General features: G+C 44.3%; 4 protein-coding genes across 9 annotated transcripts in view; 3 read left to right on the forward strand and 1 right to left on the reverse strand.

The window, feature by feature from the left end:
- raph1b (Ras association (RalGDS/AF-6) and pleckstrin homology domains 1b) overlaps nt 1–4,569 on the forward strand; it is a 40,822-nt gene extending 36,253 nt beyond the window's left edge. For 3 of the 6 annotated variants that reach the window (XM_028007339.1, XM_028007341.1, XM_028007340.1), the window contains exon 18: nt 27–2,432. In XM_028007339.1, the coding sequence (XP_027863140.1) occupies nt 27–2,432 (2,406 nt within the window). Of the gene's footprint in view, nt 1–26 lie in introns of all 6 variants that reach the window. The other 3 variants (XM_028007337.1, XM_028007338.1, XM_028007342.1) reach the window with 1 other exon arrangement.
- A 1,070-nt stretch (nt 4,570–5,639) lies between these two features.
- On the reverse strand, nt 5,640–9,083 carry alg11 (ALG11 alpha-1,2-mannosyltransferase). The gene is made up of 5 exons (XM_028007343.1): nt 8,974–9,083; nt 8,121–8,342; nt 7,623–7,994; nt 7,002–7,549; nt 5,640–6,446 (listed from the first exon to the last, which is right to left on the reverse strand). The coding sequence occupies exons 1-5, from the start codon at nt 9,018–9,020 to the stop codon at nt 6,163–6,165; spliced, it is 1,473 nt and encodes a 490-aa protein (XP_027863144.1). The 5' UTR covers nt 9,021–9,083; the 3' UTR covers nt 5,640–6,162.
- Nucleotides 9,084–9,288: 205 nt separating this feature from the next.
- On the forward strand, nt 9,289–12,663 carry cpb2 (carboxypeptidase B2 (plasma)). The gene is made up of 11 exons (XM_028007344.1): nt 9,289–9,434; nt 9,722–9,797; nt 9,887–10,011; nt 10,085–10,193; nt 10,276–10,377; nt 10,741–10,845; nt 10,943–11,053; nt 11,595–11,685; nt 11,784–11,986; nt 12,069–12,153; nt 12,225–12,663. The coding sequence occupies exons 1-11, from the start codon at nt 9,358–9,360 to the stop codon at nt 12,446–12,448; spliced, it is 1,308 nt and encodes a 435-aa protein (XP_027863145.1). The 5' UTR covers nt 9,289–9,357; the 3' UTR covers nt 12,449–12,663.
- Nucleotides 12,664–13,293: 630 nt separating this feature from the next.
- On the forward strand, nt 13,294–26,477 carry zc3h13 (zinc finger CCCH-type containing 13). Its single transcript, XM_028007336.1, has 20 exons — nt 13,294–13,444; nt 14,591–14,767; nt 14,999–15,102; nt 15,186–15,300; nt 15,460–15,571; nt 15,684–15,850; nt 15,934–16,082; nt 16,198–16,398; nt 16,810–16,974; nt 17,677–18,020; nt 18,129–18,545; nt 18,773–19,006; nt 19,364–19,796; nt 20,712–20,908; nt 21,717–22,928; nt 23,128–23,754; nt 23,836–23,976; nt 24,062–24,262; nt 25,098–25,261; nt 25,354–26,477. Exons 2-20 carry the CDS (start codon nt 14,600–14,602, stop codon nt 25,552–25,554), a joined length of 5,352 nt encoding a protein of 1,783 aa, XP_027863137.1. The 5' UTR covers nt 13,294–13,444; nt 14,591–14,599; the 3' UTR covers nt 25,555–26,477.
- The last annotated feature ends 1,166 nt before the right edge of the window (nt 26,478–27,643 follow it).

Raw genomic sequence — 27,643 nt, forward strand, 5'->3', positions numbered from 1 at the left:
ATTTATTGCTTATATTTGCTCAGCAGATTAGGATGGAGGCGTCGCGTGGATCAACGCATTCCTCCCACAGCCACCGGCATCACAGCCAGCATTCAGTTGACCACCCCATCCTCACTCCCCCTCCGCAGCAGCAGCAGCAGCAGCAGCAGCAGCATCCACCTCAGCCATCTTTAATGCAACAACCGACAGTGATCCAACCACATCGGCCTCCATCACCTCCCCAGATGCTACCACCACCACCCCCAGAGACGGTACAACCTCCACATCCGCCACCCAAGTCTCCAGAGCCGCAGCCCAGCATTAGTTACGATCAGCAGGAACCAGCTGCTGCTCCCAGTCCACCTCCACCCCCTCCACCACCACTCCCGCCGCCACCTCCTCCACTACCTCCACTGCAAATGGTGTCGCACCACTCGCCGGCCCCCACCATGTACAAGTACAGCACCATCACCCGGCTGCAGAACCAGAAGACTTCTCACAAGCTACCGGCGACGGCTAAGCAAGTCCTGCCTCCACCTCCGACACCACCTGCACAGGTCATCAAGCCCAACGTAAATCACATTGCTGCAAGGACCAACGTCCCACCTCCTCCTCCGCCTCCACCTCCGCCGTCAATGCCAACCCCGGGGTCCGCGATGGCGGTTTTGCGATTTGGCCCTTTTAACCCGGCTGCTCCTCCTTCCTTTATCCCACCACCTCCTGCGCTTCATGCCAGCGATATGATGTTTCCTCCTCCTCCGCCTCTGCCTCCACCTGTTGCACCAACCCCCATGAGACAGACTGTTCACGCCAACGGGCTGAAGCAGGCGCTAAAGGAGCGGTTTCCCAGTCCGCCACGGGAACTGCTGTCTCATAACGAGGATCTTGAGGACTCCCCACCGCCTGCTCCAGCACCACCACCACCACCTCCGCCGCCTCCACCGCCGCCCCCACCTCCTCCTCCACCACCCCAGCAGTGCTCAATACCAGCACAGTTTCCGCTTCCTCCTGGACCCCCCCAAGCTCCACCCAAAACCTTCACTCCTGGTTTTATGCCTCACACTGCACCCAAACCCATGTCCCCAGTATCACCATTCCCTCCTGCTCCAACTCCAACTCCACCGCCTCCAGCCCCACCACCCCCTCCCCCTCCTGCACCTTCTCACCTAAAGAAACAGCCCAGCCTCCAGCAGGGTCACAACCATCCTCCGCCTACCCTCCCCAAGCAGCACAGCCTGACTAAGACAGTGAGCGTTTCCGCGGGAGCTGCACCTACCATGTCTTTGGTGAAGCAGTTGGCAAGTCAGTTTCCAGGAGCTTCATCCCAAGTCAACCATGCTGAGTACCCTAAAGCCCCACTCTCCCCTCCTGCTGTGAAAACGAAACCAAAATGGCAGCCTGGCGGTAACCAACAGCTGCTGTCTCCAGAGTTCCCCCCTCCTCCAGCAGAGAGCAACAACAGTTTCCCTGCACCACCTCCACCACCGCCACCGCCACCTCCTCCTCCAGCACCCATCACTGGCCCAACACCACCGCCCCCGCCACTTCCCTCTGGAAACATGGGCTCTCCACTGAGGAGATCGCCCTCTGGCTCCTCCAGTTTCGGTGGTAAGAAGCCCCCTCCAGCCCCTCAGAGGAACTCCAGCATTAAGGCCAATTCATCAGCCTCTTACGAGGAATCCAGGAGGAATTTGCTCAGCAAGTTTGCTCCCCAGGGCAATAGCACCCCATCTTCCCCATGTCCCATTTCTTCCTCCATTGGATCTCCTTCAAAGGACCCTTCAAATGGGCCTCCTGCACCTCCTAAACCAGGAAAGCTCAACCTGTCTAACCTACCTTTGGCGCTTCAAGCTAAAGTAAGCCAGGCCAAACAGGCAGGTGGTGACTTTCCATCTCCTCCACCCGAGTGCGCCTACTTTCCACCTCCTCCCCCTGTCTCTGAGCTTTTCCCTCCTCCACCGCCTCCAGGCAATGATGTCCCGAGGGTAGCCGTGGTAAACCCTCAACCCCAAGCTCCCCCTCCTCCGCCGCCTGTCTCCCTTGTTAGCAACTCAATATGGGCAAAGAACTCCCTAAAAAAGACTCCTCCGCCCACCCTAGGGCGGCGAAGCAACACTACCCCGGAACCGCCTGGCATATCTCCACCTCCACCCACATCTCCAAAGGGTAGCTCAGGTCAGCCCAACTTCCTGGCGGATCTCAGCCAGACTTTGAAACGCAAGTCGGTGGGTCGCCAGGGTCCAGGCCTCCCCGGCAAACTGGACCCAGCGGGGACCATGGATGACATGGCGCTGCCTCCGCCGCCCCCGGAGCTGCTACTGGACCAGGGGAAGCAGAGCAATGGAGGAAACGACGGCTATATGTCCGGAAACATCTCAGGCTATGCAACACTGCGAAGAGGACCACCACCCGCACCGCCCAAACGCGGGGATGCAACCAAACTTACCGGATAACGTTGAACTCTGAGACCAGGACACAACGCAGCTGGCTGAACAGACGTTATTAGCTAAATTGATATGAAATCCTGAACTTCTTAAATTCTCTTGTGATCACTGATGAATTGGTGATCTTGTATATACAAAAAGCCAAATCCGACCACCGAATCCAAACAGTGCATTTTGTAAAACAGTACCAAGACTGTTAAGACTGGACCAGGTAGGTATGAAGGATCCAGGTCTGAGCCAAATCATGTGTTTGCTTTCCTTTTTTTTTATTCCCATAAAGCTATGCCACGTACTGGATACAAACAAAGAAACGGATCGGGACCACATGTTTCTGCTTTGATCACTGCATGAACCACATGTGATAACAGGCTGGAGTTGACCTGGGTTGAGTGTCTGTCTCTGTGTGTGTGTATGAATGAGAGGGAAACATGCATTGTCTGCATGCATGATTACATATATTGGTGTAGTAGTTGATCATTAAGGAATGCTGCCATGTTTTCTTTTGTATGAAATAATTTAAAGACTGATGAATTTAACATTGTTTTGTTTTTGTTTTTTTAATTCTGGCCAACAAATTTTGTCTGAACCGGATAAAGGTTTGGTCACATTGGCATGTAGGATTGAGGCAAATATACACAGGAAGAAAGGGATTCTGCTACACTAATGAATCTAAAAAAAAAATTGGAAAAAATTCAGTTTTGAATGTTACATAAGACAAATAAGAGAAGGATTTTAATACAGAAATATTATGCTACATGCTGAGGATCTCCACACGGGTAATCCACAAATGCTAAAGGAGCTGGCTCTATCCAAAGACTTTTAAAGGAAAGTTGAGTTCTGCTATGTTTTATCAAATCCAAAATCAGCACAGTGGTTTACCAGGAGAGATTAGGGTACTTCATGCGTCTCTAAGTTGGTTTTAATTTCAAATAGGACTTGGCACCACCTGAACTCACTTGACGTAAAACCCAGTGGAGATTCTGTGGAGTTCTATCAAGAGGAAGATGAGACAGCAGAGACAACAATGCAGATGAGTTAGTGGTCATTATCAAATCAATCTTAACTTCCTTGACTCATGCAAAAGGGCCCCCCAATCACAGATTGAAGTCTTACTTAGCGGTACGCTAACATTTCTGAATTAAAAATCTTTTTATTGCTTTTATCTGACATTTCTGCAACCTATATTTTGGGTTTTAAGCCATAAGCAAAATGAACAAAAATTGATATATTTTTTTGTGTAATTTCACTTTCTGAACTTACTGAAGTAAGCTTTTGGATGTTATTTTAATGCACTGAGATGCACCTGTAGTATCTGCAGAACCTTCTCAGTTCAAAATTCATTGATCTTTTTACAAAAATGCAAATGTAAAGGAAGCCTCATTACAAACACCTTGGGGGAAAAAACACTTTTTATTATTATTATTTAATGCAAAATTGGGAGGGACTGTTTAAATGGAGGTGGAGGCCTGTGTTTGTTTATCTGTGTGAGTTCCTTGTGTGTTGGCTTGATTTTTGGACCTCATCCCACATCACCACTGGTTCCCAGCGCCTTTTGAAATCAGGAATACAAACTGGAATCTCATCTTAGTACACACTGAAGGATTCGCCTGGTTAATGTACAGAGCATTACACCGTGTATTTAATAACCCACCATCAGACTTGCATTAGACCGAATGTGCTTTGAATCCCGTCTTGTTTGTTCATGGTGCCATTGCTGCTTAAGCCGACAGCGCACAAGGACAGCAGTGCCTAGAAAGCGGAGCATGAAGGGGTTTCCTTGCCTTGCAGCAGTACTTTTATTTTCCGGGTTCTTGTGCTATCCATGAAGTATCCCATTCCCCACGTGTCCTTTTGTGCCATGATGACATATCAGTAATATTGACACATAATTTAACTGGTATTTAAAGCAGAGGGAGTTTGTGTCGGCTTCCTTGATGGTTGCCTCCGCTGAAGGACTTCTTCAACATGCTTCTCATTTGTCTGAGTCGGCATATCTTAAACCACCTTGAGGGGACGTTTGCTAGAGTGCAGTTTGTAAGCTATTAATGTGGTAAAGTGTGAAGTAAATGCAAAGAAGGTTGAAGTCAATGTTTCCTCTTGCATATAAACTGAAAATCCCAATATACATGTTCAAACCTGACCTCAACCCCGTCTCAGAGTCCTTATTTGTTCGCATCTCTTGCAGTTTGGTGTTGGCTGGAAATACAGGCCTACTCCGCCCTCTAGTGGTCACATTTTACTCTACAACCTGTGGATGAGGTGGCTTATTATTGTAGTCCAGCTAAACAGTCCTGAAAGTTGAATTTAATATGATGTGATAAAGTTGCATGATGTGTGGAGTTCAGCAACAATAAAAATGTGGTAGAAAATATCAATTTTATTCATTTTTTGCAGTAACAGAGGAGCTAATTGTAGTACTCTCTTTCCTTCAGTATAAATGTCATGAATATTAGTTTTAATTAATTCTGGCTCAACAACACTTGGAATGTTTTCTGCTATATATCTGTTTTGAACTATTAGATTCTGTCTTATTGCCGCATAGGGATAATTCAAATAGTCTACAAATGAATCTAAATTAACTTGCAGGATTATCATATTTATGTTTAGTAATTATATTATCCATCCATCCATTTTCTGTACACTGTTGTCCCTAGTGGGGTTGGGAGGTGCCGGTGTCTATCTCCAGCTAACGTTCCGGGCGAGAGGCGGGGTACGCCCTGGACTGGTCGCCAGTCTGTCGCAGTAGTAATTATATTAATTTCTGTAAAATAAATATGAAAGCACCCTTAAAAAACAGTTGTTTCTGCAGGATACTTTATTTTTTCCAAAGCAAAATTAAACGTTATATTATCCAAATGTCCAGAATTGCTGATGGTAAGACAGTAGGCAGGAAAGATCTCCAGTAACAGTCAATCTTGCAACAAATCTGTAGAGGCCTCCGACTGAAGACTGTTGCTGGATGACATGCTAATGGTTCAAATCGGGAAGCCGAGACAATATATCCTAGTAACGTCCTGGATGACACCATCAGTGTCACCAAGCAATGCTTATCCACCTCAATTGCTTTTGCCGTTCCTCTTTAAGTCTGTGTCTGGGTTATATGATTAGAAAGAAAGTTCAGAGTCCCAACAAAGGCTGGAGAATGTAAAAAGTATATAATCTTGTGAAAGATTAACCTCTTTCCAGAAAGAACAAACCATTCAGAGAGAGACTTTATAATCAACAAAACTGTAAATTGCTTTATTGTTTTACAGAAACCTTGGATTTTTTTTTTCTACGATGTACTCAATTTAAAATAAACAGGGCACAAAAAGAAAACTAAACATACTAAAGCTAATTCCAGTGCATTTATTACACTTCAACATCTCCTTTTAAACTGATACATGAATATAAAATCCTAATGCACGTGGTATCTTTGTTTTATTCACATTTAAAATAGACAGAAATATTTTTTGTAAACAGTTACTTGAACCCTCTATTTCCAGGTTTTAAATCAAGGGTAATTTGTTCCCGCTGAGAATTTTACAAAATGTACACTACAGACTAAAACATCCAATATCAAACTGCAGCTCCTTATGCACCTAAATACCTCACTGTAACAAAATGGTTTCAATTCAAGACGTGTTTTCTACATGAGACAAGTGATTTAACCGTGTTTGACACCAGTCCTGCATGAAGCCACGAGTGCATTAAGGTGAAGATGCCTCAGTTGGGACATTTTAAAAAACCCGAAAGCTGGTCATCGCTCCAGTGTTCCCATCAGAGGCTCCATGGCTTCCAGGAAGCAGGCTTCAAACTCCTGATCCGAGAAGCGTGCCACCGACTGGCGTGCGTTGTGTCTGATCTGCAGGCGGCTGTCAGGCGGCAGAGCCAGGATCTTCTCTATGGCTCCTGCGTAACTGTCCTCATCTTCTGCCAGGAATCCGGTTTGACCTCCGTCGAAAGGTCTGACAATGTCCAGCTTCGGACCCCCTGACTTGTGAGCCACGATGACCTTTCCTGCTGCCATGCACTCCACAACACCTAGAAGAGAAAACGGTAAGCGCACGTTTACAAGAGGGTTCCTGCAGGTTGCACCCACTCAAATTTAAGAATTTTTTAACAACACGAACAGAATTTGAGATATGTATCACAACAGAAATGTATTAAAAAAATTGCAGGTAAATAAATTTTGGCAACAGTGGCTAAAACGAACATCGTCCAGAAAACTGGCAAGGAATTTGCACTTACAAGTAATGGACATAAAAAAGCGAGCTAGCTTTGTGCTAGTCAGCACAAACCCAGCTATATTTTAGCAGTTAGTTACCAGTAGTTACAACTGCCTCAAATCTCCACTGCCTCAAATGCAGTGAAGATATGTGTGCAACTCACATTTTGGCATAACAGTAAAGATTAAAGAGTCCTGGCACAACAAAATATAAGACTTGTGATTAACAGACGTACAGCCAAATTATTATTTTAAATGAATTTAACACTTTTAAGGCATTCATTTTAGATACACAAATTTGAGGCCTTTTAAGGACGTGCTGACATTTTGCATGATCACTTTGAAGACGGTAATCACATTTTTCTTTTTACCTATTCCGAAGTGTTCGTTCCACATGGTGTGCAGCCCAATGGTGGCTTCGCTCATCTGCCTCTTCAGCTCCTCAAAAGATACGTTTAGTTTAAATTCCACCCTGTCTGCGACGCCCAGCTCCTGGCAAAGTCCCCGAAGCATGAGAACTCTGTCTTCATCTTCCTGGTTCCTGCATCCGCCTATCAAAACGAGCTTCAACCCCTCCCTCCTTCTATCCAAAACCTTCTTGAAGGCCCTGATCTGCAGCCGGTGATCCTTCTCTGGCCTGAACTGGCCGATGGAAATGATGGAGTGGCACTTCCTGTCCCCGTCCTCCTCCAGCGGGATGTCCAGGAAGGCGCTGACGTCGCAGGGCGGGTACACCACGCTGGTGCGGTTTGGGGAGCGCCACAGAGACAAGATGTGATCGAGGGTCCAGGAGGAGTTGACCATGATGACGTCGCTGCAGGAGCCGGCCATCCCGTAGAGAACGGCGAAGAGGCAGTAATAGACCAACTTAAAGGCGCTCAGGAATAGACTGTTTGAGATGAAGTCTGGGTTGTTGAACCTGAGACAATCGCACTTTGTTAGCTTAGTGCATAGCAAGCAGCATCAGTTTGGTAAAAGCAGATAGGCATTACCTTGGGTTCCTCTCCCTCACCACAGACAACATGTCAGTGCTGATGGTGGGATAGTGAACGTAGCTCCCAACGCTGCAGCCTCCCAGGTAGCGAAACAGCGGCAGGGTGAAGGCGTAACCCATGGAGTCGATGTAAAGGTCTGGGACCAGTTCAGTCAGGGCCTCCCATCCCAAAAAGACGGACCCCACGCTCTGTCCCAGCAGGGTGAATTGTGGAAACAGACCGGGCTCCACCAGGACCCGGTGCTGCAGGAAGACGAACCGGACCGGCCGCGGCAGCACGATGTTGAAGCGCTGACGGGCTCCTTCCAGGATCTGCTGGCCGGTCACGCCCAGGTCCCCAGTGTACACCACAAAGTTGATGTCCACGTACCTGCAAACGGCCTGGTTGCATTAAATGCTAAGGGCAACTTTCATGAAATAAAAATACAGAATTCAGCACTATTTTCTTTACATTTTATCCCACTGAACAACTATTTCTTTAAAATGTTAATGCTACCTGTTTTGTAGAGCCCTGATAGCACACCAGAGCACCCTCTCTCCCCCACCACCAGCGTTGCAGTAAGGGTGGAAAAATGCCACTGTGGGACGACCTTCCCGCGCCCGGCGAGCATTCCTGGTGCTCTGCAGCCAGTGACGGACGGCCAGCACCAGTAGGACCAGGACAGCGACCAGCAGCATGCACAGAAGCAGCAGCGGGAGCATCAACTTCCACAGCAACCTGAAACAAAGACATGCACTTTGTGTTTGGCTCATCTTTGTTTGTACTGCATTGGATGCAGAGTGGTTTACAGGAAGAGAGAAATCCGCAAAATCGGCGCAAAAAGGTCTGAAAATATCCATCCGCTCCAAAGTTTCATAAATAAAAAATAGAAATATGTTTCGCAGCTGTATGTTGTAATGTTTTATGTTTTTATCAGACTGAAGACTGTACACTCATCTGCAGCTAATATTGAGCAAGCTCTGCGCTGGTGGCAACACGATTCTGTTCAATTCAGTTCAAAATGTATTCATCTTTTAAGGCTATTCTTTCACCATTTAAAAAAACACAGTAACACTGTCAGAGTTTTTGGGCATAACTTTACAAGAGGGATACTCCCGATATAAAACTACAATTTTAAAGGATAGATTTCATAAATGCATTAACAAAACAATTAACAAAAGCTTGCATATTTTTACAATTGGAATGAATTAAATAGACTTAATGATGCGCAGAAACACAGACAATATCAATATTTTACTGTTTTTCCCATTACATTTTTTGCACAAAGTGAAGCAGGAACCAGTATAATTTATATTTATGTTCCTAATTATTTTTATCCGCTGGTTTTAGCTATTTCTTTGCATCTCACCTCGTTATTTCACACAAATACAACACCAGCTGATCGTGAGCCGACATCTTTGCGTCAGCCCGGTCGGTGCGTCACAGCCTCTTCTGCTCTGCTCCCCTCATTGAGTTAACTGTCTGGCGCCACCAACAGGAGAGGGGGTATCACTGCGTCAGCGCTTCATTGTGAACCGAGTTGAAAACTCAAAACTGTGTGAATAATTTTCCATATATTCAAATTACACAGCTTTATATGACACTGGTTAATAACTCATTAAATAATACTGTTTCTACTGATCTCTGCCCTGCTCGTTGTTTTCTCAAAGGTAAAGTTTACTTGAACAAACACAGCTTCAATCAATAATTTTGTACCTACCCCCACAGTTTGGACAGAGCTTGGACATTCATCATGACGACTCTTTGGGTGTTGTTTATTTTTTTAAATTTTGACCTGCTTCTACAGACAGGACAATGCACAAAAACAAGGTAAATGGCTTTAGTTGATCTCAGTTTTGAAAATGTATGCATTTCATTTCTATAAGCTATAGAAAATAACACTTTGTCAGACAGGTACGTACTTATGTAAACATAAAGAGCAACGGTGAGTTATATAGATTCCTGTCAAAGTATTACAATTTAATTCTGCTTTTGCATTTTTGTCACACTTAAATGTCTTAAACCATCAAACAAATGTTATTATCAGACAACTATAACTTGAGTAAATGTGAAATCCATTTTTTTTAAGTTGATGGCGTTTTTTACATTTATTTCAGTGGCCAAGTTTTATCAATCACCCCTAACACTCAAGAACAAGTGGAGATTTTGAAGAATGTGTCCACCCAGTACCAGGTAGGACTGCTCTCATCTTTACTACCGTTTACTTGCCTCTTTAGGTTATTTTCTTTCAGTAGACGATAACGCTGCACATTTTCTCTCAGACAGGTTTGTGGCAGCCCGTTTCACCTCACAATATCAAAGAGCTAACAAAAGTCCACCTCTACGTTCCTGGGAACAGCTCCAAGACGGTCAGGAACCTGCTGCAGAGACACGATATTACACATGAGTATGTCGCTCCTATTGTAAATTAGAGCTGCTTGTTTGTGCCACATTTAACCGTGTTGAAATCTTCTTTGTAGAGTGATGCTGCCCAATGCTGATGAGATCATTAAAATGCAGATGAGGAACGACTCCGGTGACCCAAGAAGTGGCTCCACGTTTTACTACAGATACCACACTTTAGAGGATGTGAGACTCTGCGGGAGATCCTAACTCAAATGTTTTTATTTTTCTTTTAATAGAAAAATTTAAAGATTCTGTTTTGTCGCAGATCTATGACTGGATTAACAGAACAGCCCATGACTATCCAGACAAAGTTAAAGCTATTCTTGTTGGCTCTTCATATGAGAAAAGACCACTGTACGCTCTAAAGGTAAACCTGTACTTGTGTTAAAAACATGACCAAACCACTAAAAACACATTGTTTTTTTTCAGTTTACTAAGTCTTCTTCTTTTATATTTTGTGTGTCTCTCATGCAGAGAGAGTTTTAGGGGTGGAAGTAACTGTTCCCATGGAGATTTAGTTAAAAGCTACTTATTAAATGTGCTCAATTTAACAGTTAAATAAAAAATTCATTGTGAGATGATGCTACTGCCATAGAAGTTAAACCTTTTTTTAAAAAAATTCTTAACACATCTTTACAAAGGGGTGCATTTAAGAGCCAGACGGTTCCATTTCTGTAATTTGAAGTGAGTATGAGACGTCTGGAACCAATGTTGCACTTCTGCGTTTCAGCTGTCTCTAAACAACAGACCAAACAAGAAAGCCATGTGGATCGACTGTGGGATCCATGCCAGAGAGTGGATCTCTCCTGCTTTCTGCTTGTTTTTCGTCCACTACGTGAGCACGCTTTATTTAGGATTCCCCCGCCCCCGAAAACCTGCCCGAGTGTTTTTGTTCCAGAGATCTAAAAGCCAGCTGCTCTTTTCCTTCACAGTCTCTGTCATTTTACAACGTGAACGCTGAAATGACTCAGATCCTGGACAACATGGACTTCTACGTCCTGCCCGTCATGAACCCAGACGGATACAAATACACCTGGACAAAAGTAAGGACATCTGGAAAACGCACTGTTTGATTAGTTTCCTACACGGCTTGTTTGTTTTTTTTAGTTTTTATTCTTGCCACACTTCAATAAAGCTCAGATTTTTAGTGTAACAGATTCACCCACCTGAGCACTGGGTCATTGTAGCCCCTCCAGAGTTTTACAACTCATGCTCTTAGTTTGTACATTTGAGTCTTTTGTTACAGCAAATTAGATCTCTTTAGCAATGTTTTTTGATTTTTAATAGTCTCTTCATTATTGCTTTACCCTTTTTTAATTGTATTCTATGTCCATTTAGCCCTCTTTTTGAACCTTTGATAAACATTTTTTTAGTGTTTTTGTTGTAACTTTATTCATTTTTATGGTTCAAGGTTTTCTTTTACCTTGAACCATTCTACTAAATAGCCATTCTGCTTTCTTAAATTTTCCACTTTATTTATTGTGATTTAAGATTTAGTTGCATCATGTGTCTCTGGGGTAATTTTGTACTTGAGAATGCCTGAGAATTTGTGCGAAAAATAGTTTTTTTTTCTCTTTGCTTCAGAACAGAATGTGGAGGAAGAACCGTTCCCCCCAAAAGGGTACGTCCTGCATCGGAGTTGACCTGAACAGAAACTTTGACGCCAACTGGTGCAGTAAGTTCAGAAAAATTAAAATCCCTCTCATGTTTTACAAATGTAAAAGAAAAAAAAGAACGCATTATTTATTCAGTGTGATCATCTGTTTCACTTAGCGACAGGAGCCTCTCCTGATCCTTGCACTGAAATCTACTGCGGCCCCTTCCCTGAATCGGAGCCAGAGTCTCAGGCTGTCGCCAACTTCCTGCGCAGCCACAAGGAATCTATTCAGATCTATCTGAGCATCCACTCCTACTCTCAGATGCTCATCATCCCATATTCCTGCACCGAGGATGAAGCCGAGAATCACAGTGAACTGGTCTGATTGATTTATTTCGGCTGAAACATAAAGTTCCCAAAATCCTGAAACCATATGGATTTTCTTTCCTTTTTTTTTATAGTACGAGATGGTCAAAACTGCTGCAGATAACATCAAGAGATATTACAAGAACATCTACACATATGGAGCAGGAGCACAGATCATTTGTAAAGAATATTTATTTGTTGACCTTTGACTTATTAAAGGCACATATTACCTTTACCTTTTCTGTCTGCAGACCTGGCTCCCGGTGGCTCTGATGACTGGGCGTATAATCTCGGCATTAAATACTCCTTCACGTTTGAGCTCCAGGACCGTGGCAAATATGGCTTCCTGCTGCCGCCATCCGACATTCAGGGCGCTTGCAATGAAGCTCTGCTCGCGGTGAAGACCATTGCTCTGAAGGTCATGGAGAAACCCCAAGCTGCAACGGGTTCCCGTCAAGCTGGACCTGCAGCTTGAGTTGTGAATTTAAATGTTTTCAGCAGTTTTTGAATTACACCTTCTGACACTGATTACGCTGAAGCATCACAACATTAGCCAAAATATACAAGAGCGTTGGAAAATGTTTATATCTATAGGAAGAAGTGTCGCCAGGCGTGACGAATTCAAACCTATTTCACAATAATGGATAAAAAATATGACACAGTCGCAAGTAAATAAATAAATGAAACTCATTGAAGTTTGTCTTCTCCTCTTTTTAATGTAATTGTGTTATCTTTTATATGCATACATGACCCTATGGGGGTTGGGTCTGCCGATCCCCCTTCAGTGGTGCCACTGATGATCAGCAGCTTGTTTTTCGTGAAAAGTTTTAAGAAAAATAATTTGTACATTTTTTAACAATAAATTACATTTATTTATTGTATAGAGTAAAATTGAATTTCTCAGAAATTTTGAGAAATTTTCTGAGGGATTTTTAATTAACATGTTTTGTTTTCTGCCTTGTCAGTTGTTCAACACTCATTTGCTTTAGAGAAAACTGAAGTGCTGCATCAAAACAAAAATGGTAAGTTGAGTGGAAGGTAAAATGGTTGTTGAAAAAGGTGCACAAATTATAGGGATAGCTTCAGTCACTCTGAGATTAAAGTCAGGATTTTTAGATTAAAGTCAGAATTTCTATTTTTTTCCTAAGAGTTCAGACTTAAATCTTAGAAATTACTCTTTTCTTTTTTCTCTGAATTCTTAGATTAAGTCTGTTTTCCCCCCAAAGGCTCCAATCCTCTTCCGTAGAGGAGTGAACGTGTTAGGAAGTCGCCAGTGGCGGTATTGAGTCAGCTACCTACAAAGTTCCCCTAACAATACCATAGAAGAAGAACGGTGAGCGACTCTCCGCCAACATGTCGCCTCTCAGGGCAGCCTTCGCCTTTGATTTGAAAGAATAAGCCTTGTTATTTTAACAAGCGCTCATTCCGCTAACTAGTCTAAAGTAGATGCGACACCAAAACTATATCCTGGGTGAGACCTAGTTTATTCATCCGCATTATTAGCCTGTATTCTGCTGCAAATTGCTCCAGGGCCCATGCTAATGTTAGCATTAGCCTCAATTTGCGTATGAAGTAGTCAAAAGCTATAGCTTCGATACCGCTTAGTATTTAAAATGAATTCTCATACAGATTAAATGAGAATATGGTGCAGTGTTATGACTAAATATTTAGATAAAAACTGACTAGAAAACCTTGAGCTTTGCAGCATTAATTCTAACTTGTTTGAGCCGCAGAGCAGTGTTGATGCGTTTGTTGCTCATTCATTGCTGTTTTCCTCACTAACTCTTATCGGCATGACTTATGCAAATTTTAAAACCAGATTTGCTGGAATGTCTTTTGCAGTGTTATAAAATCAACGGCCTTAAGACAAAAACTCAGCCACCGGTCAGAAAAATTAGAAATTTACGCAAATCGTTAGATTACAGAAGGTAAATCAAGGAAAGATTTAAACATTACCTTGCTTTTTTTGCCATATGATTGTATTTTGTTTGATTTGTTGCTGCGTTATGTTGGATGCATAATTACGACTTCTTTGGTCAGTACTAATAATAATAATAATAATAATAATGTGATGATATGTACCACAATTAAATAAATGGTCATGCATTGGGGTGGGCGATACGGACCCTAAGGTTTTATCACAATATTTTGTGGTACTACTATGAAAACGATAAAAGTGACGATAAGATGTATTTATTAAAAAATATAAAGGTCTGTCTTATTTTCAAGTATTAATCAAGTATGTAAAAGCTTGGCGACCATTATGGCGACAGGTTAGGCACAGGAGCAAAGAAGACATGATATGATATGAATGTGACATAGTACAGAGACAGTTTTTCTTTGTTTTCTTTGCTTGTTTGTGAAAACACAAGACTAATACAACAGTTTATATCTATAAAGGTCATAAATAGAATAGATTTCCATCTTGACTGATGTAGAGCATGTACTGCTGAGTTTTTGGTAATTCATCAAAGCATCTTATCCCTAATCTATACCTGATATTTTTTTGCAAAGAGCATTATGTTGACAGTTGATTCGTTTATTGAGACTAAAAATGTGAGTCCAACATATAAATTGGCTCAAACCAACAATCTATCCATACTGCAATCTTTCCCAGTCCTGCAGAATGTCCAAGATCAGGCGGAAGGTGACAGTGGAGAATTCAAAAACCATTTCGGACAGCGGGAGCAGCAGCAGCGCCACAACCAGCAGCACCACCAACCCCGCCGCCCCCTCTCGCCGGCCCAGCGTGTTTGAGAGACTCGGTCCCAGCACGGGGAGTAATGCTGCTGATGTATGTGTCATTCACTTTTTCGCTTCACCTACATCCATAAATCTGGTTATCCATATGTTGTTTTTAGTGGTTTTATATTTAACGTATCACCTGGATAGAAATTTCTGCTATAAACACAAAAGGAAAAATGGTATGTATGCCTTTGAATGGGACCTTTTCTCATTTTAGTCTGGAAAAATGTGGATTTTAAGACATGAAAGTCCTCAGGTTAACCCGTGCGTCTCTTTTCAGAGTCACTGCAGAAATTGGCTGAAGACAGGTACCTGCAGTTACGGCAACACTTGCCGCTACACACATGGAACTCAGCCACGAAGCAAAGGATTCACCTTCAGCCGGTAAGACCTGCATGCAGATCAGATTCGTGCCTCTTTCTGCCCGCATCGAACCAAACGCTGAGCGTATCTGTTTGTGCAAGCAGGACAACCGAGAGGCCCACAGGTGACCTGCGGGAGAGGATGAAGAATAAAAGACAAGATGTTGACCCGGAAAACCTAAAGCGAGACCTAGACGAGCCCACATCCCCCACAGTGAGAGTAAGTTCTGCTGCGGAGTGTTTTTCTAGTAGTAATGACTCTTTCTCTCAAGATTGGAACCCTTAAGATGTTGTTTTAAGCCCAGATTAATCAAAAACAATAAATAGAACGGTTTATAGACGTACACTTTGAGTGATTTGTAAGTTTTGCTTTTAATAGCAGAGAGATCCCTCTAGAGGGCGACACAGAGAGAAGGAGGACATAAAGATCACAAAGGAGCGTACCCCGGCCAGTGAAGAAGAGCCTGCAGAGTGGGAAACTAATCGTGAAGGTGCATTAGAACAATAATAATAATAATACAGAATGTTCTTATGTCTCATAAAATGCTATGCCTGGTGTGTTTCTTTGCACTGAACATTTATCTCCTCCCATTTGTTGTTCAGATTCTGATATCGGCGACTACGACTACGAGTTATCCCTCGAGATGAAGCGGCAGAAAATTCAGCGAGAACTGATGCAGCTGGAGCAGGAGAACCTGGACAAGAGAGAAGATATAGTCATCAAGAAAGACGAGGCCCCCGCCAAAACCAGAAGCACGGGTTTGCCGAAGGTAAGAGGCGCCAGATTGCTCAAAGATTCAGACGCAGCTTGGCTGTTACTGTGGTTCTCGATTTGATCCTTTCCATCCAACAGGTCTCTGATGAGCTGCTGAGCTCCAAAGAGTCGCCCGTGTCCAGAAAGTCCAGCGGCTCCCCGAAACACAAGAGTGGAGTCAAAGGGGTGGGGTCTGGGAAGAAGGAGAAGAAGCTAGCACTGGCATTAGCTGTGTCAGAAACAACCAGGTGTGGAGGAATCTTTTTGAGAAGATGGTTTTGACCTCCTTGCAGTGACTAAACTTCAGTTGAAGTCGCAGAAAGCGATGGTTTTTATATAAATTTGTATTTTATGTCTTGTTAGACCAACAAAAGCGAGCCACAGCAAGAAAAAAGGCCCCCGCACGCCGAGTCCTCCTCCCCCTGTCCCGCTGGACATTCCTGTGGTCGGGAAGAAGCATAAAGGCAAACACAAAAACAAGGAGAAGACCGAGGAGAAGCAGAAGGAAGGGAAAGATCGGGGCAGAGATACGGAAAAACACAAAGAGAAGAAGGAGAAACGCAGGTCAGCTGTTGCAACCAAAGTTTTCTTATTCTCTCCTTTGTCTATAATTTATGAAAACATATATTAATTTTCTTGTTTTATGTCAAATACCAACATAAATTGGTGCAGAAAGATGACATGGAAGAAAAATGACACTTTGTTAAAGTTTTTTCTTCTAAACTTTCTAAACATGATGCTGCCTCCACCGAATGCTTTGTACATTGACCAAGCTGTTTGATTTTGTTCTAATTTTCCAGAACAACCCCAATTTTTTGTTTTTAACATGCCGTGCAATCCAAGTTGATGCAAAAAAGCTGGTTCACATGTTTGTAAACCCACATTTAAATTCACACAATTTACCAGATTTGTTAAACAAAATTTCTTTTATTGTCATTTTTGCCGTAATTACTTTGCTTTCTTTCGTTTTTCTAGGGATCGTTCAGAGAGTTCCCACAAGGCCAAGCGTGCGCTGACGTCAGAGGAGCATTCGGGCAGCGTGTCGTCTCCCTCCAGAGACTCTTCGCCTCCAGCTAGGAAGAAATCAGCTTCTCCCAAAGCGTCCCATAAAGCCTCGTCTCTAGCCTTCCCCCCTCAAAGGTTTGTCCAGGTTCTCTTTTTAGTGTCCCTTAGGATTGCTGGAAATCCTTGAAAATACTTGAATTATGTGTATGAAGACCTTAAAACTGTTTTGTTATGAAGTTTAGTCTATCGTTTGAATAAAAGTCTAAATTTGGAAAGCGTTATGTACAGCTGAAACCAGATATTTAAAGATAATTAAAAGACACCTACATTTTTTGTCACTTTCTGTAGGTAAATCAGACCAAACTTCTCTTGTTTTAGGTCAACTAGAATCACCAAAAGTTTTTCTACTTGGTAAATGCCAGATAATTTGGCAGGAACATTTTTTTTTTGGAGATTTTTATGCAACTTTCTCAGACCAGTCAGGTTAATTTTTATCATTATTTTTACCTAAACCGAAAAATGAGCCATTCCAGGCGATCGGCAAAGATCACTGATCGGCGGAGATCGGCCTCATGGATGATCAGTATCAGAATCGGCAGCAAAAAACCTGATCGGAGCATCCGTATAAAATACTATCATTATTAATAGTAATAAATTATATGTGATTTAGCTCCTTTAAATTTTTTTTATCTCCAAAGTGGTGATAGAGAAGTTTGAAATTGTACATTAAAAATGTTTGAAAAGTGCTAAATTTTACCATAGGATAGTGTTCTTCCTACTTTACCCGATCTACTAGTGAAACACAGGAGTGATGAGGGATTGGTTTTGTCGCCGCAGGTCTCCTTCCCCGCTGCGCCACCAACGCAGCCCCACTTCCCCCCGCCACCACTCCTCCTCATCCCAGTCAGGCTCCTCCGCCCATCGTCTCTCCCCCTCCCCTCGCCGGCGCCGCTCCTCCTCCCCCTCCTACCATCGGAGCTCCGCAGTGCAGGTCACCGCTTCTTCGCCTCTCCACTCTCGTCGCTCCCGATCGCCTCCTGCCTCTCACGACGCCTCCTCCCCACACCGGCGGTCCAACAGGTCCAGCCCCGCCCGCCACCACTCCAGGGGCAGAGAGCGAAGTCGCGGCGACCGAGAACGGACCCCGCCCATCCAGGAGCGCAGACACGACCACAGAGACGGTATCTTTTGCTTTTTGTGGCATGTCTCAAGACTCCACTGATGAATTCAGCTGTAGTTAGAATTTCCTCTTGAATGCTCTTAAACTTCTGTGTCTCGTCTATAAACAGAGAGCCGCAGCAAACGGGAGAAGGATCGCGACGATCGCGACTACGACTCCGAAGTTCGAGATGATCGGGAGACCAGAGAGGCCCGCGAGCGACGTGACGCTCGTGAGCGAGCGAGAGAAACAACCCGAGATTCCCGTGACAACCGAGACGGCAGGGATTTGAAGGACTCCAGAGAGATTAAGGCGGAGACTCGCTCCAGCCGGGAGTCGCTGGAACGCCGCGACCGCGAACGAGAGAAGGAGCGTGGGAGGGAAAAGGAGCGGAGTGACGCCTACAGGAAGGAGGAGCCGCCTCCGGACGACAGGGCTTATGGACGAGGTCACGGACGGGACGACGGAGGGAGGACAGAGAGCAAGATGGACAGAACTGAGAGGAACGGCAGAGGAAGGGGGCGTGCCAACGAAGCCTCTGATAAAGGTCCTACACCTCAACGCACACAGGATTTACAGGATGTCCACACATCCTTAAATTCATGTATACAAAATTATGCCTCTTATGCCTTAAAGTATCTTAAACTCATATTAAAAAGCTGACTTTGGAACTATTTCAGATATTTAAAGCAAGTAATTAATAATTATTGACATCGACTGATATGAATGGACCTCCAGAAACACTGAATTACGTTTTTTTTTTTCTTCCACCAGGCTCCAACAGAAACTCCCGCAGCTCCCAACTGGACAGCGGCTATGACAACTGGGAGTCGCGGAGCAGCACGGTCCGAGACCGGAGCGCGGAGCGGAGCGGCAACGAGAGAGGCTCGGACAGGACTTCGGATCGGGACCGCTACGAGAGCGACCGCAGAGACCACGCTAGAGACTCGTCCTACGACCGGAGGGGGGGGCATGGAGAGAGGGATCACCGGGACAACCGAGACAGAGGTGGGTGTCGCTGTGAAAGCTGCGGGGAACATCAGCTTTGGAGAGAAACTTTGAAAATATGAACAATGTCTGGAAACAATTATCTGCTATTCATACTCAGCCTACACTTATTATATATAGGAATTTAATAAAAGATCAGAATATAATGGGGAACTTTATCTATTTCATTAATAAATCTGATGTATTTCAAGTGGTTATTTCTTAATTTCTCTTTTGATTAGATATTTTTTTCCTATCTGTAATAACATTTCAATGTGTTACGTTTATCTTATTCTTTCCTTTTACCTTCTTTTTCTTCATGACCTTTTGCACAAATTTAGATTAGAAAATTTAGATTTCTCCCTCTTTTTATTTTAGGTTCTCCAAACAGATATCAGAGGAGATCTGAGGAGTCAGAGAGGGACGAGCGGAGGACGGACCGAGCGGAGGACAGACGGGATGACAGGGCCCGCGAGAGGGAGCGAGAGAGGGAGAAAGAGAAGGAGCGAGAGAGGGAGAGAGAAAAGGAGAGGGAGAAAGAAAGAGAGGCAGAGAGGGAGCGGGCCAGGGAGAGAGTGCGAGAGAGGGAGCGGGAAAGGGAGAGGGAGGAACGAGAGAGGGAGCGGGAAAGGGAGAGGGAGGAACGAGAGAGAGAGAGGGAGGAGCGGGAGAGAGAGAGGGAAAGGAAAGAGAGGGAAAGAGAGCGAGAACAGAGGGAGCGGGAGAGGCAGCGAGAGTGGGAGGAACGAGAGAGAGGGAGGGAGGAGAGGCGGGAGAGGAGAGAGGACAGCAGGGACGAGCGGAAGATGAGGCACGTCTTCATCTCAGTCTCCTCTTTAATCTGCTTAAACTGATGAATACAATAAAGCATCGAGCTACAGAACCATTCATTCATTTTTAATAAATATAATTACATTTTAATGAATGATGCTGCAGGAGGGTTTAATGGTCTAAAAACACAAAATCTTGCCAAGTATTTTTATCTACACTTGGAATATGACAAAACTTACTTACAAGTAACTTTTGAGCAACATCTTGTTTGAAATAAATAAAATCTTAAAATTAATCAAAAGTGTTTGTTCCACTGGCAGATTGTTTTACTTGAAACCTGGAAAAAATGTCTTGTTAAAAGTGAAATAATTTGCCAGTGGAACTGGTACTTTTTCAAATTAAAACAAGTTTTTTTCCTCTTTCAAGTCTACTAAGATATTTGCATGTAAAATTAGATCAAACATACGCGGTAAGATTTTGTGTTTTTGCGTTGCATACCTCTACATAGTAGAAGAATATTAATTTTGAATATGACGTGTGATTTAAAAAGCAAAATGGGATAAATACCTAAAAAATAATATCATTTGGAAATTAAAATTTTGTAATTTTACATTAACAAAGTACACTATAAAAGATAAAAATTATATTTTCTTGGCTTCAGCATTTGTTATGCTGCAGCATGGGACTATAAAATTATTTTCTAAAATAAAAATTCCAAAAATAATTATTTCAGCTTTGACTGAATGAAAAATATTTGGATTCGGTTTGTTTGTTCTTTTAAATAATAATATAATACAGATGAATTATACATTTAAATAATTATGGTTTAAAAAATAAATCCTAATTAAATTGTACTGCTTTTTTTCATGCATTTCTAATTTTGATATTTAATAAGTTGCGTCCCTTTTGCCTGCTGTGGCTCATGATTGTTTTCTTTCTCGTCGCCTCTCTGCAGTCGTAAAAGGCTCCGGGTGGAGAGCAGCCCCAGCCCCCAGCCTTTGCCCAAGCGAGCGGCGCGGGACTTCAGCCCGGCGGACAGCGACGGCTACAATAGCGGCGAGGACAAAAGTGAGCGCCCGACCGGCCGCGGGCCGGCCAAGCTCCACCCACAGCCCCTCCTCCCCAGCCCCGTGTGTCTGCCTCCATCTGACAGTAGGGAAAATCTTTTTTTTGAAAAGGACACACTCCTGTTTGATTTGCTTGTGTATTTCTGTTTATCGGCCAATCAGACGCAACCATTTGCTGGCGTTCTTGGTAGAAATGCATGAAAAGCCTTGAAATAAATGCAGCTTTTACTGCAGTGGTATGAACCCGCTCAGAAAAATGTAATCGTTAATTTATTCAGTTAAGGAGAAAAAGCATGTACAAAAGCAACATATTAAGAGGAGCCATAATTATTGGAGATTATTTTCTACATTTGCTTTTGCTGCTTCTCTTTAAATGGGTCGTAATTCAAGTTTTATGTGAGCCTTTGAAGATGCTTCCAGCTGTAAAAAAAACAAACAAACAAAAAAAAAAACTCCCAGTATGTTGCCATGGATACACATAACTATGGTCATCCCTGTTACCTGTGCACATTTTTTTCCAGCAGTCTCTCCTTTCCAGCTCGAATTCAGCACTAGAAATAGGCATTATCGTTTCTCTGAAATCCCAGCAGAACTTAAGAAACAGAATACATTTATTTATTTATGTTTTATTTTAGGCTTTGCTTCCATAAAACTCGTCAGTGGAGAGGCATTGGTTGGTTGCTATGGAGACCGGGTGACATTGAGATGCTGTAAATGTTTGAGTCAGTTTTTGTTGCTGCATTAAAAAAAAAAAGTATTTATTTACAGGCTTTTTAAATGTCTTCATCAGGGATGCCAAAGCATTTCTACCCGTCTGTAAATATGTAGTTTACATCCCTAAAATAGGGTGTTTTTTTCTGGCATTTTCCCCCGTCTACGTGTTTTATGCGCAGGCGGGGATAAGCACCGTCTGCTGAGCCAGGTGGTGAGGCCTCAGGACCGCTTGTCCCGGTCGCCGCCACGAAGCGCTGCGTCGAGTGAAAAGGCCACTTACTGGAAAGACGAGGACCGCCGGGGAGCCAGGGACAAGCGGGACGCACGCGGCTGCCACGACGAGCTGGAGACGCGCGCAGATCGAGGCCGAGGAGGCGAGAGGCGGGGGGAGTACCTCCCTGATGCTACGGCGGACTCACGCGGCCGAGGCCGAGACCAAAGAGAGTCAACTCCACCGCCTCCACTTGCAGCGACTCCCGTCGGCAGCGAAGACGCCACCGTCCAGTCCCACGAGGAAGGCAAAAAGAAGACGAAAATGCAGAGGAAGGGTGTGAAAAAAGGGCGTAAGGAAGAGGATATTCCTGTAGGGGCCGCTCCTGCTCCCACAGAACCTCCAGCTAGCGTGTCTGCAGACGTTCCTCCGCCTTTACATTCGCCGAGAAAAGGAGCCAAGAAGAAGGGACATGAGAGGAAGAGGAAGCGGTCGCCAGGCGGGGAGTCTGACGCGTCAGAGGAGGAGACGGCCGTCCAGGCGGCGCCCAGCAAGAGGAAGAGAGGCCCCCGGACGCCACCGCCGTCCATGAGGCCAGATCGTCACGGAGCCGCCACCACAAACACCGAGCGCTCCCCACTTTCCAAAACAAACAATTTCAGCGATTGGTCCGATGAGGAGGAGTCAGACAGAGGAGGAGTGGCGGACACACAAGCTCCACCCCCTCCCGCTGAGAGGACTCCTGCCGAACCGCTGAGGAGGGTTGCCGGACACAGGATGGGCCGAGACCGGGACCGGGGTGGCGCGCCACCCATCGCTCCGCTGCTCTCCCCGGACCCCCCCATGCTGCTGCAGACTCTGACGCTGCAGCCGCTCATGTCCCAGCCGTTGCTGCGAAAACCTCCGCCGGAGCCGGTGCGCAGCAGCAGCATGGGCAGCAACCAGAGCCGGGCGTCGTCCCGCCGCCCGCGCTCGCCTTCCAGCGAGTCCGCCCACCTGGACGACCCTCAGGGGCCCCGCTTGTGCCGCGGCCGGCTGCAGGGCTCCAACTCCAGAGACCGGGACAGAGAGCGGGAGAGAGAGAGAGAGCGGCCGATGGTGGGCGATCCTCCTGGGGCCGAGAGGAAATCTAGAATCGATCAGCTGCGGAGAGGGGAGCCCAGCCGCAGCACCTCTTCAGGTCAGGATTCATAACCTGTTTGAAGCCATTAATCATTTTAATCGTGATAAATCAATTGTTGAAATATCAGCAACTAATTTAGTAAAGAGTTAATTGTTAGCTGGACTATACAGACTCAAAAAATAGGCCATTTGCTGAAAGAACAGCAGTAATTAAGACATAACAGCCCTAAATTTTTACAGTCTGACTTGTTTTGCAGACCGTCAGGATTCCCGCAGCCACAGCTCCAGACGCAGCTCTCCGGACTCTGAGAGGCAGGGCAGGTCAAGGTCGCGAGCTGGCTCCTATGACAGTCGAGAACGGGAGCCTTTCGAGCGAGAGCGAGATCGTAAGGACTTCCGGCCCCAGCAGAACCAGCAGCAGCCGCCGCCGCTGCACCTCCAGCAGCCCGTCCAGCCCCAGAGAGACTGGGAGCCAGAACCCAGGGACTGGCCGAGCAGGGGTCGCGACCCCATGCTGATGCGTCCCGGCTGGGAACCGCTGCCAAGGGGTGAGAGGGGCGAGAGGGACATCCGGGAGCGCGAGCGGCTGCTCCCGGAGGGCCTCGTCCAGCAGCACGAGCGAGAGCGCGAGAGGGAGCGTGACCGAGACGTCCGGGGCGATCGAGGTGCAGATCGAGAACGGGAGAGGGTGATGATGGACCTGCCGCCGCACGGCGACCTGAGAGCTGCAGCGCGAGGAGACGCGAGAGGTGACATTATGAGGAGCGACTTCGAGCCTCTGCTCCCAAGAGAAGCCTTCAGTTCTCCAGAGCCAGAGAAATCCAGCAACAGTCACCATCCAGCTGGAGATCAGCGTGAGCCGGAGAAGACAGAAAGCATCGACGGTGAGAAGACGAGACAAAAACCCCCACGTCTCCTCATCTCCTGCATTTCTTCATGTGAATTTAAATTTTAACTTTTCCTAGGAGAGGATGATGGTAAAGAAGATGAGCAGTCCATCGCTTCTGTTGGAGAGGAGTATGAACCCATCAGCGACGATGAGCTGGACGAAATTCTGGCCGACAGCCAGAAAAAGGAGGATCAGCAGGAGGAGGAGAAAATCACAGGTATGGCAGAAATACTTTCTCTACCTTCTGCAGTCATTCTTTGAAGTAATCTCGCAAAACTATTTAACCTCGCACATGTCCACAGGTCCCCTGGATGTGATCGATGTGGACTGGTCCAGCTTAATGCCCAAACAGAAGCAGGAGCCGCGGGCGGCGGGTGCTGCTCTGCTCCGCTTCACGCCAGGCGCCGTCCTGCTGAGGGCGGGCATTTCCAAGCGCCTCGCAGGCCCAGAACTCTTAGAACAAGTCAAAGAAGTGTGCAAGTCGGAGCTGGATGATCCCAAAGGTGTGTTTTGATTTTCTGAAAATGATTGATTGATGACGCTGCTGTTTTGCTTTTTTCTATATGCATCCAATTTCATAGTTCTTACAGATTTTGGAAAATGTTTATTCACTTTTAAGTTTTGAAGCTTTGAATTCAGAAATACTAGTTCTAAGATTTATGTGATATTGGGGAAAAAAGCTCATAAATGAGGTAAATATTAATTGTGAAGTAAAAAAGCAATACTACAAACTGTTTAAAAGCAAGGCAGCGTGACTCCTCCTCGTTGCACCATAATGGCATAAACTCAAACATAAATTTTTCCATATGAAGTATATTGGTGAATAAAGTAAACATTTTATAAATATGATCGTTATTTAGCTAAATAAACTTAGAATTGGGAAAAGAAAGTGGGGGGAAAAAGACGAAAGCTTTCAGTAAATTCAAAAATACTTTATTAAAAAGATGTTACTTATCTTCCAAGTATCTTTAAAACGTGGTTGTGAATGGTAATACTTTGGGCAGGAAGGATCTCCAGAAGCTGTCAGTCTTGCAGCAAATCTCAGGAGGCCTCTGACTGAAGACAGTCTCCTGATTCTGTTTCCGGGGCAGCAGAGAAGATGCTCCGCAGTAATCCGTCTAGAATTACGCCATCAGTTGTTAGCAAGCACTGCTAATCCACCTCATTTGCTTTTGTTGCTCCTCTTTAAGTCTCTATTTGGCCTTGTGCTTAGAAAGCCGGGCAAAGAGATGTTTTTATTCTATTCCTTTTATTTTATTCTTTCAAACGATTTTATTGATTTGCTCCTGATTTTAAATGATTTTGTAATCGATTGCGCTCTTGTTTCTCTCATATCAGACACTGACAAGCTCTTTGAGCATGACCTGGGAGCGCTGAACATGGCTGCCGTGAACAGACGGGTGGAGAGGGCCGGTTTGCTGAGCAACCTGGGACCCTGCTGTAAGGCGCTATGCGCTCGCAGGGACTTTGCCATTCGCCGGCAGTTGTTGAAAAACGAAAAGGTAACTAAATGCTCCTTAACTCATAAGTAATAAAATGTAATGCGCTTGTAAAAAAAAATTTAAAAAAAATAAAAAAATCTTCCTTTCAATAGGGTCAAACGAAGCAGTACCCCACTACACCTGTGGTGGACAACGAGCTGCTCCAGATGAGCATCCGTCTCTTCAGAAGGACCATGGCGGGTCAGACCTCTGCCCCGGAGAGGTCAGAGAGCGGGGCGGTTCCGGCAGGTGAGGCTGCTGAAACGGGCAGCAGCAAGCTGAGCACAGCTCAACCAGAGGTTTGCGTGTCCTGAGAGTAAAACACATTAAAAGGCTTCATCTGAACTGTACTCCCCATCACTTTTCTTTACTTAAGAACCTTGTTTAGTAATAATAGGGCGTGACCATGTGAACATACTCTAGGACCCCCTGCTGATGAGCCCAAAGAAGTGTACTCTGTATTAAACATGTTTAATTCATGTTTTTGTGCTGTTTTAAAAGTGATTTTGAATTTACAGATCTTCCCCCGACTAACACGCTTAAGTTACTCATTTCTTTTTGTATGTTCTGCATTGGTTGCTATAAATGTGCATTAAAATGTTTAGATCTTCGGGATTTTTTCTTCTTCCGGCTTCTTTGCTTTGTACAAAACTGACCGTCCAGTTGTGAAAATATGGAACATTTCATGTTCATAACAAATGAGCAGATTTGGTGAGGGTAAAAATCCACATCCTGCAGAGACTTGAATGAACTTACTAAAAAGCACTGCCAAACTATTCTGTTAGTCTGTATAAACAGTATAATGTGCTTAATATAGCTGAAATGAATGGCTTGGCAGTGACTCGAACTGAAGAGTGTGCAAAGCACTAACAGGCAAACACTGCCATGTTGAGTTCCCTTGTCTACCCACAGAAAAGGAAATTCCCTATAGGAAAAAGCCTGATGCTTAGCGAATAATCAGTGAGGATGTGAACGGTGCTCTGGCTCTCTTGGCACAGTGGATCGGCACAGAAGGCCTTGGATTCAGTGCGACTTCACCCTTGCACCACCTTTGTTTCAGGATTGCGTTACACCAGACATCATGAAGACGAGGACAGATCTGGTAGTAGTGTTGGGACTGCGCACGTGAACGCCAGAAAGCGGTTTTTCTGTGTAATTTCAAAGTGTACAAGTAATGATATTTGGTGTGGTGCTGACTTGTTTTCTATTGTAAAATAAATATAGAATAATATCCTTATGCTGTGGTTAAATTGGGACAAGTCTGAAGAGCTAAAATATGTGCCTGACTAGATTTCTCCCTTTTGTACTTTTCTTCACTCCTCGAGTCCAACCTTCCAAATTTTCTCTTGCCATATGTAGGAGCCATTTCTTTATATTCTGATGATTATTTCTTGGTTTGTATTTCACTCATGGTGATGGTGGTTTGGCACAGCAGGAATTATATAGGTATGTTTTCACCGCTTGCAATATTATTGGGAATCTTCCCATGCTTCCTTTCCTTCTCACCTTTTCTTGTGTTCTTCTGGGTCATGGCCTCAGCCCTTCCTTCCTTTTTCCTTGTGAGTCTTTCATTTAACCAATCATTATTTTCTGCTCACCTCTCCTACCTCCTCCTCCCATTCTGATAACTTAAAAAAAACTAAAAGAATTTTTAATGAAAATATCAGTAACGTACAATGTATACAGCTTTGGTTTTCTCGGAAGATATTTGACATTGGATTTTATAGGAATATGAAAAGCGGTAGTTGTAAGACAGTCTTTTAGAGGCAACATTTCACATTTGTTTAAATTTAATTTAAGCCCTGAAGCCTTTGAAAATGTTTCAGTCAATTTGAGAGATTGGGAATTTCATTCAGGTTATTTAAGAAGTTGGTCGTGTCAGCAGCTAGCTCACTAAAATGAGGATTACTACAGCAGTCAGTTACATTTGTAGTTACCTTCTATGTCCACCAGATGGCAGCATGTGCTCTGCTCGGCTTTAAGAACAATGTACTGCTTATTGTTTTTATCATTTTTTAAAGTCAATACAAGGCAGTTATTTACATGTTATGATTTCTGTTCTCTACACTATAAAAATGTTTTAAATATTTATGACTGCTTAATTACAGATGTACTTACCCTCTGTGTCCAGAAACATCATGTTAATACAAAGATGCACAGTAAAAATATTAAAATAAATAATAAATAGGGTCGGAATAAAAAGCTCTCCTGCCCTGATATAAAAAATGTCCAGCTTATGGGCTTGAGACGGTTTTGGTTTTATTTTGAACCGCATTTTGAGCGGCGGGTCTATCCTCTCTAGTGGCTGCAAGTGGTAATTACAGCTAATAATAAAGCTGGTGAATTTAAAAATACGCTTCCTTCCTGCGAGTTCCTTCAAAATAAAACACCGGAAACAGGAAT

This window comes from Xiphophorus couchianus, chromosome 22, assembly GCF_001444195.1.
Source record: "Xiphophorus couchianus chromosome 22, X_couchianus-1.0, whole genome shotgun sequence".
NCBI lineage: Eukaryota > Metazoa > Chordata > Actinopteri > Cyprinodontiformes > Poeciliidae > Xiphophorus > Xiphophorus couchianus.

Excerpts from the sequence above, each read along its gene's own strand:
- alg11 (XM_028007343.1), bottom strand. The coding sequence starts at position 9,020 with ATGTCGGCTCACGATCAGCTGGTGTTGTATTTGTGTGAAATAACGAG. Across the intron at positions 8,343-8,973 it reads TATTTGTGTGAAATAACGAG|GTTGCTGTGGAAGTTGATGC; the intron begins GTGAGATGCAAA and ends TCTTTGTTTCAG. Across the intron at positions 6,447-7,001 it reads GAACGAACACTTCGGAATAG|GTGTTGTGGAGTGCATGGCA; the intron begins GTAAAAAGAAAA and ends TTTCTCTTCTAG.
- cpb2 (XM_028007344.1), top strand. The coding sequence starts at position 9,358 with ATGACGACTCTTTGGGTGTTGTTTATTTTTTTAAATTTTGACCTGCTT. Across the intron at positions 9,435-9,721 it reads GGACAATGCACAAAAACAAG|TGGCCAAGTTTTATCAATCA; the intron begins GTAAATGGCTTT and ends CATTTATTTCAG. Across the intron at positions 12,154-12,224 it reads AGCAGGAGCACAGATCATTT|ACCTGGCTCCCGGTGGCTCT; the intron begins GTAAAGAATATT and ends TTCTGTCTGCAG.
- zc3h13 (XM_028007336.1), top strand. The coding sequence starts at position 14,600 with ATGTCCAAGATCAGGCGGAAGGTGACAGTGGAGAATTCAAAAACCATT. Across the intron at positions 14,768-14,998 it reads CGGGGAGTAATGCTGCTGAT|AGTCACTGCAGAAATTGGCT; the intron begins GTATGTGTCATT and ends GTCTCTTTTCAG. Across the intron at positions 16,399-16,809 it reads GAGAAGAAGGAGAAACGCAG|GGATCGTTCAGAGAGTTCCC; the intron begins GTCAGCTGTTGC and ends TCGTTTTTCTAG.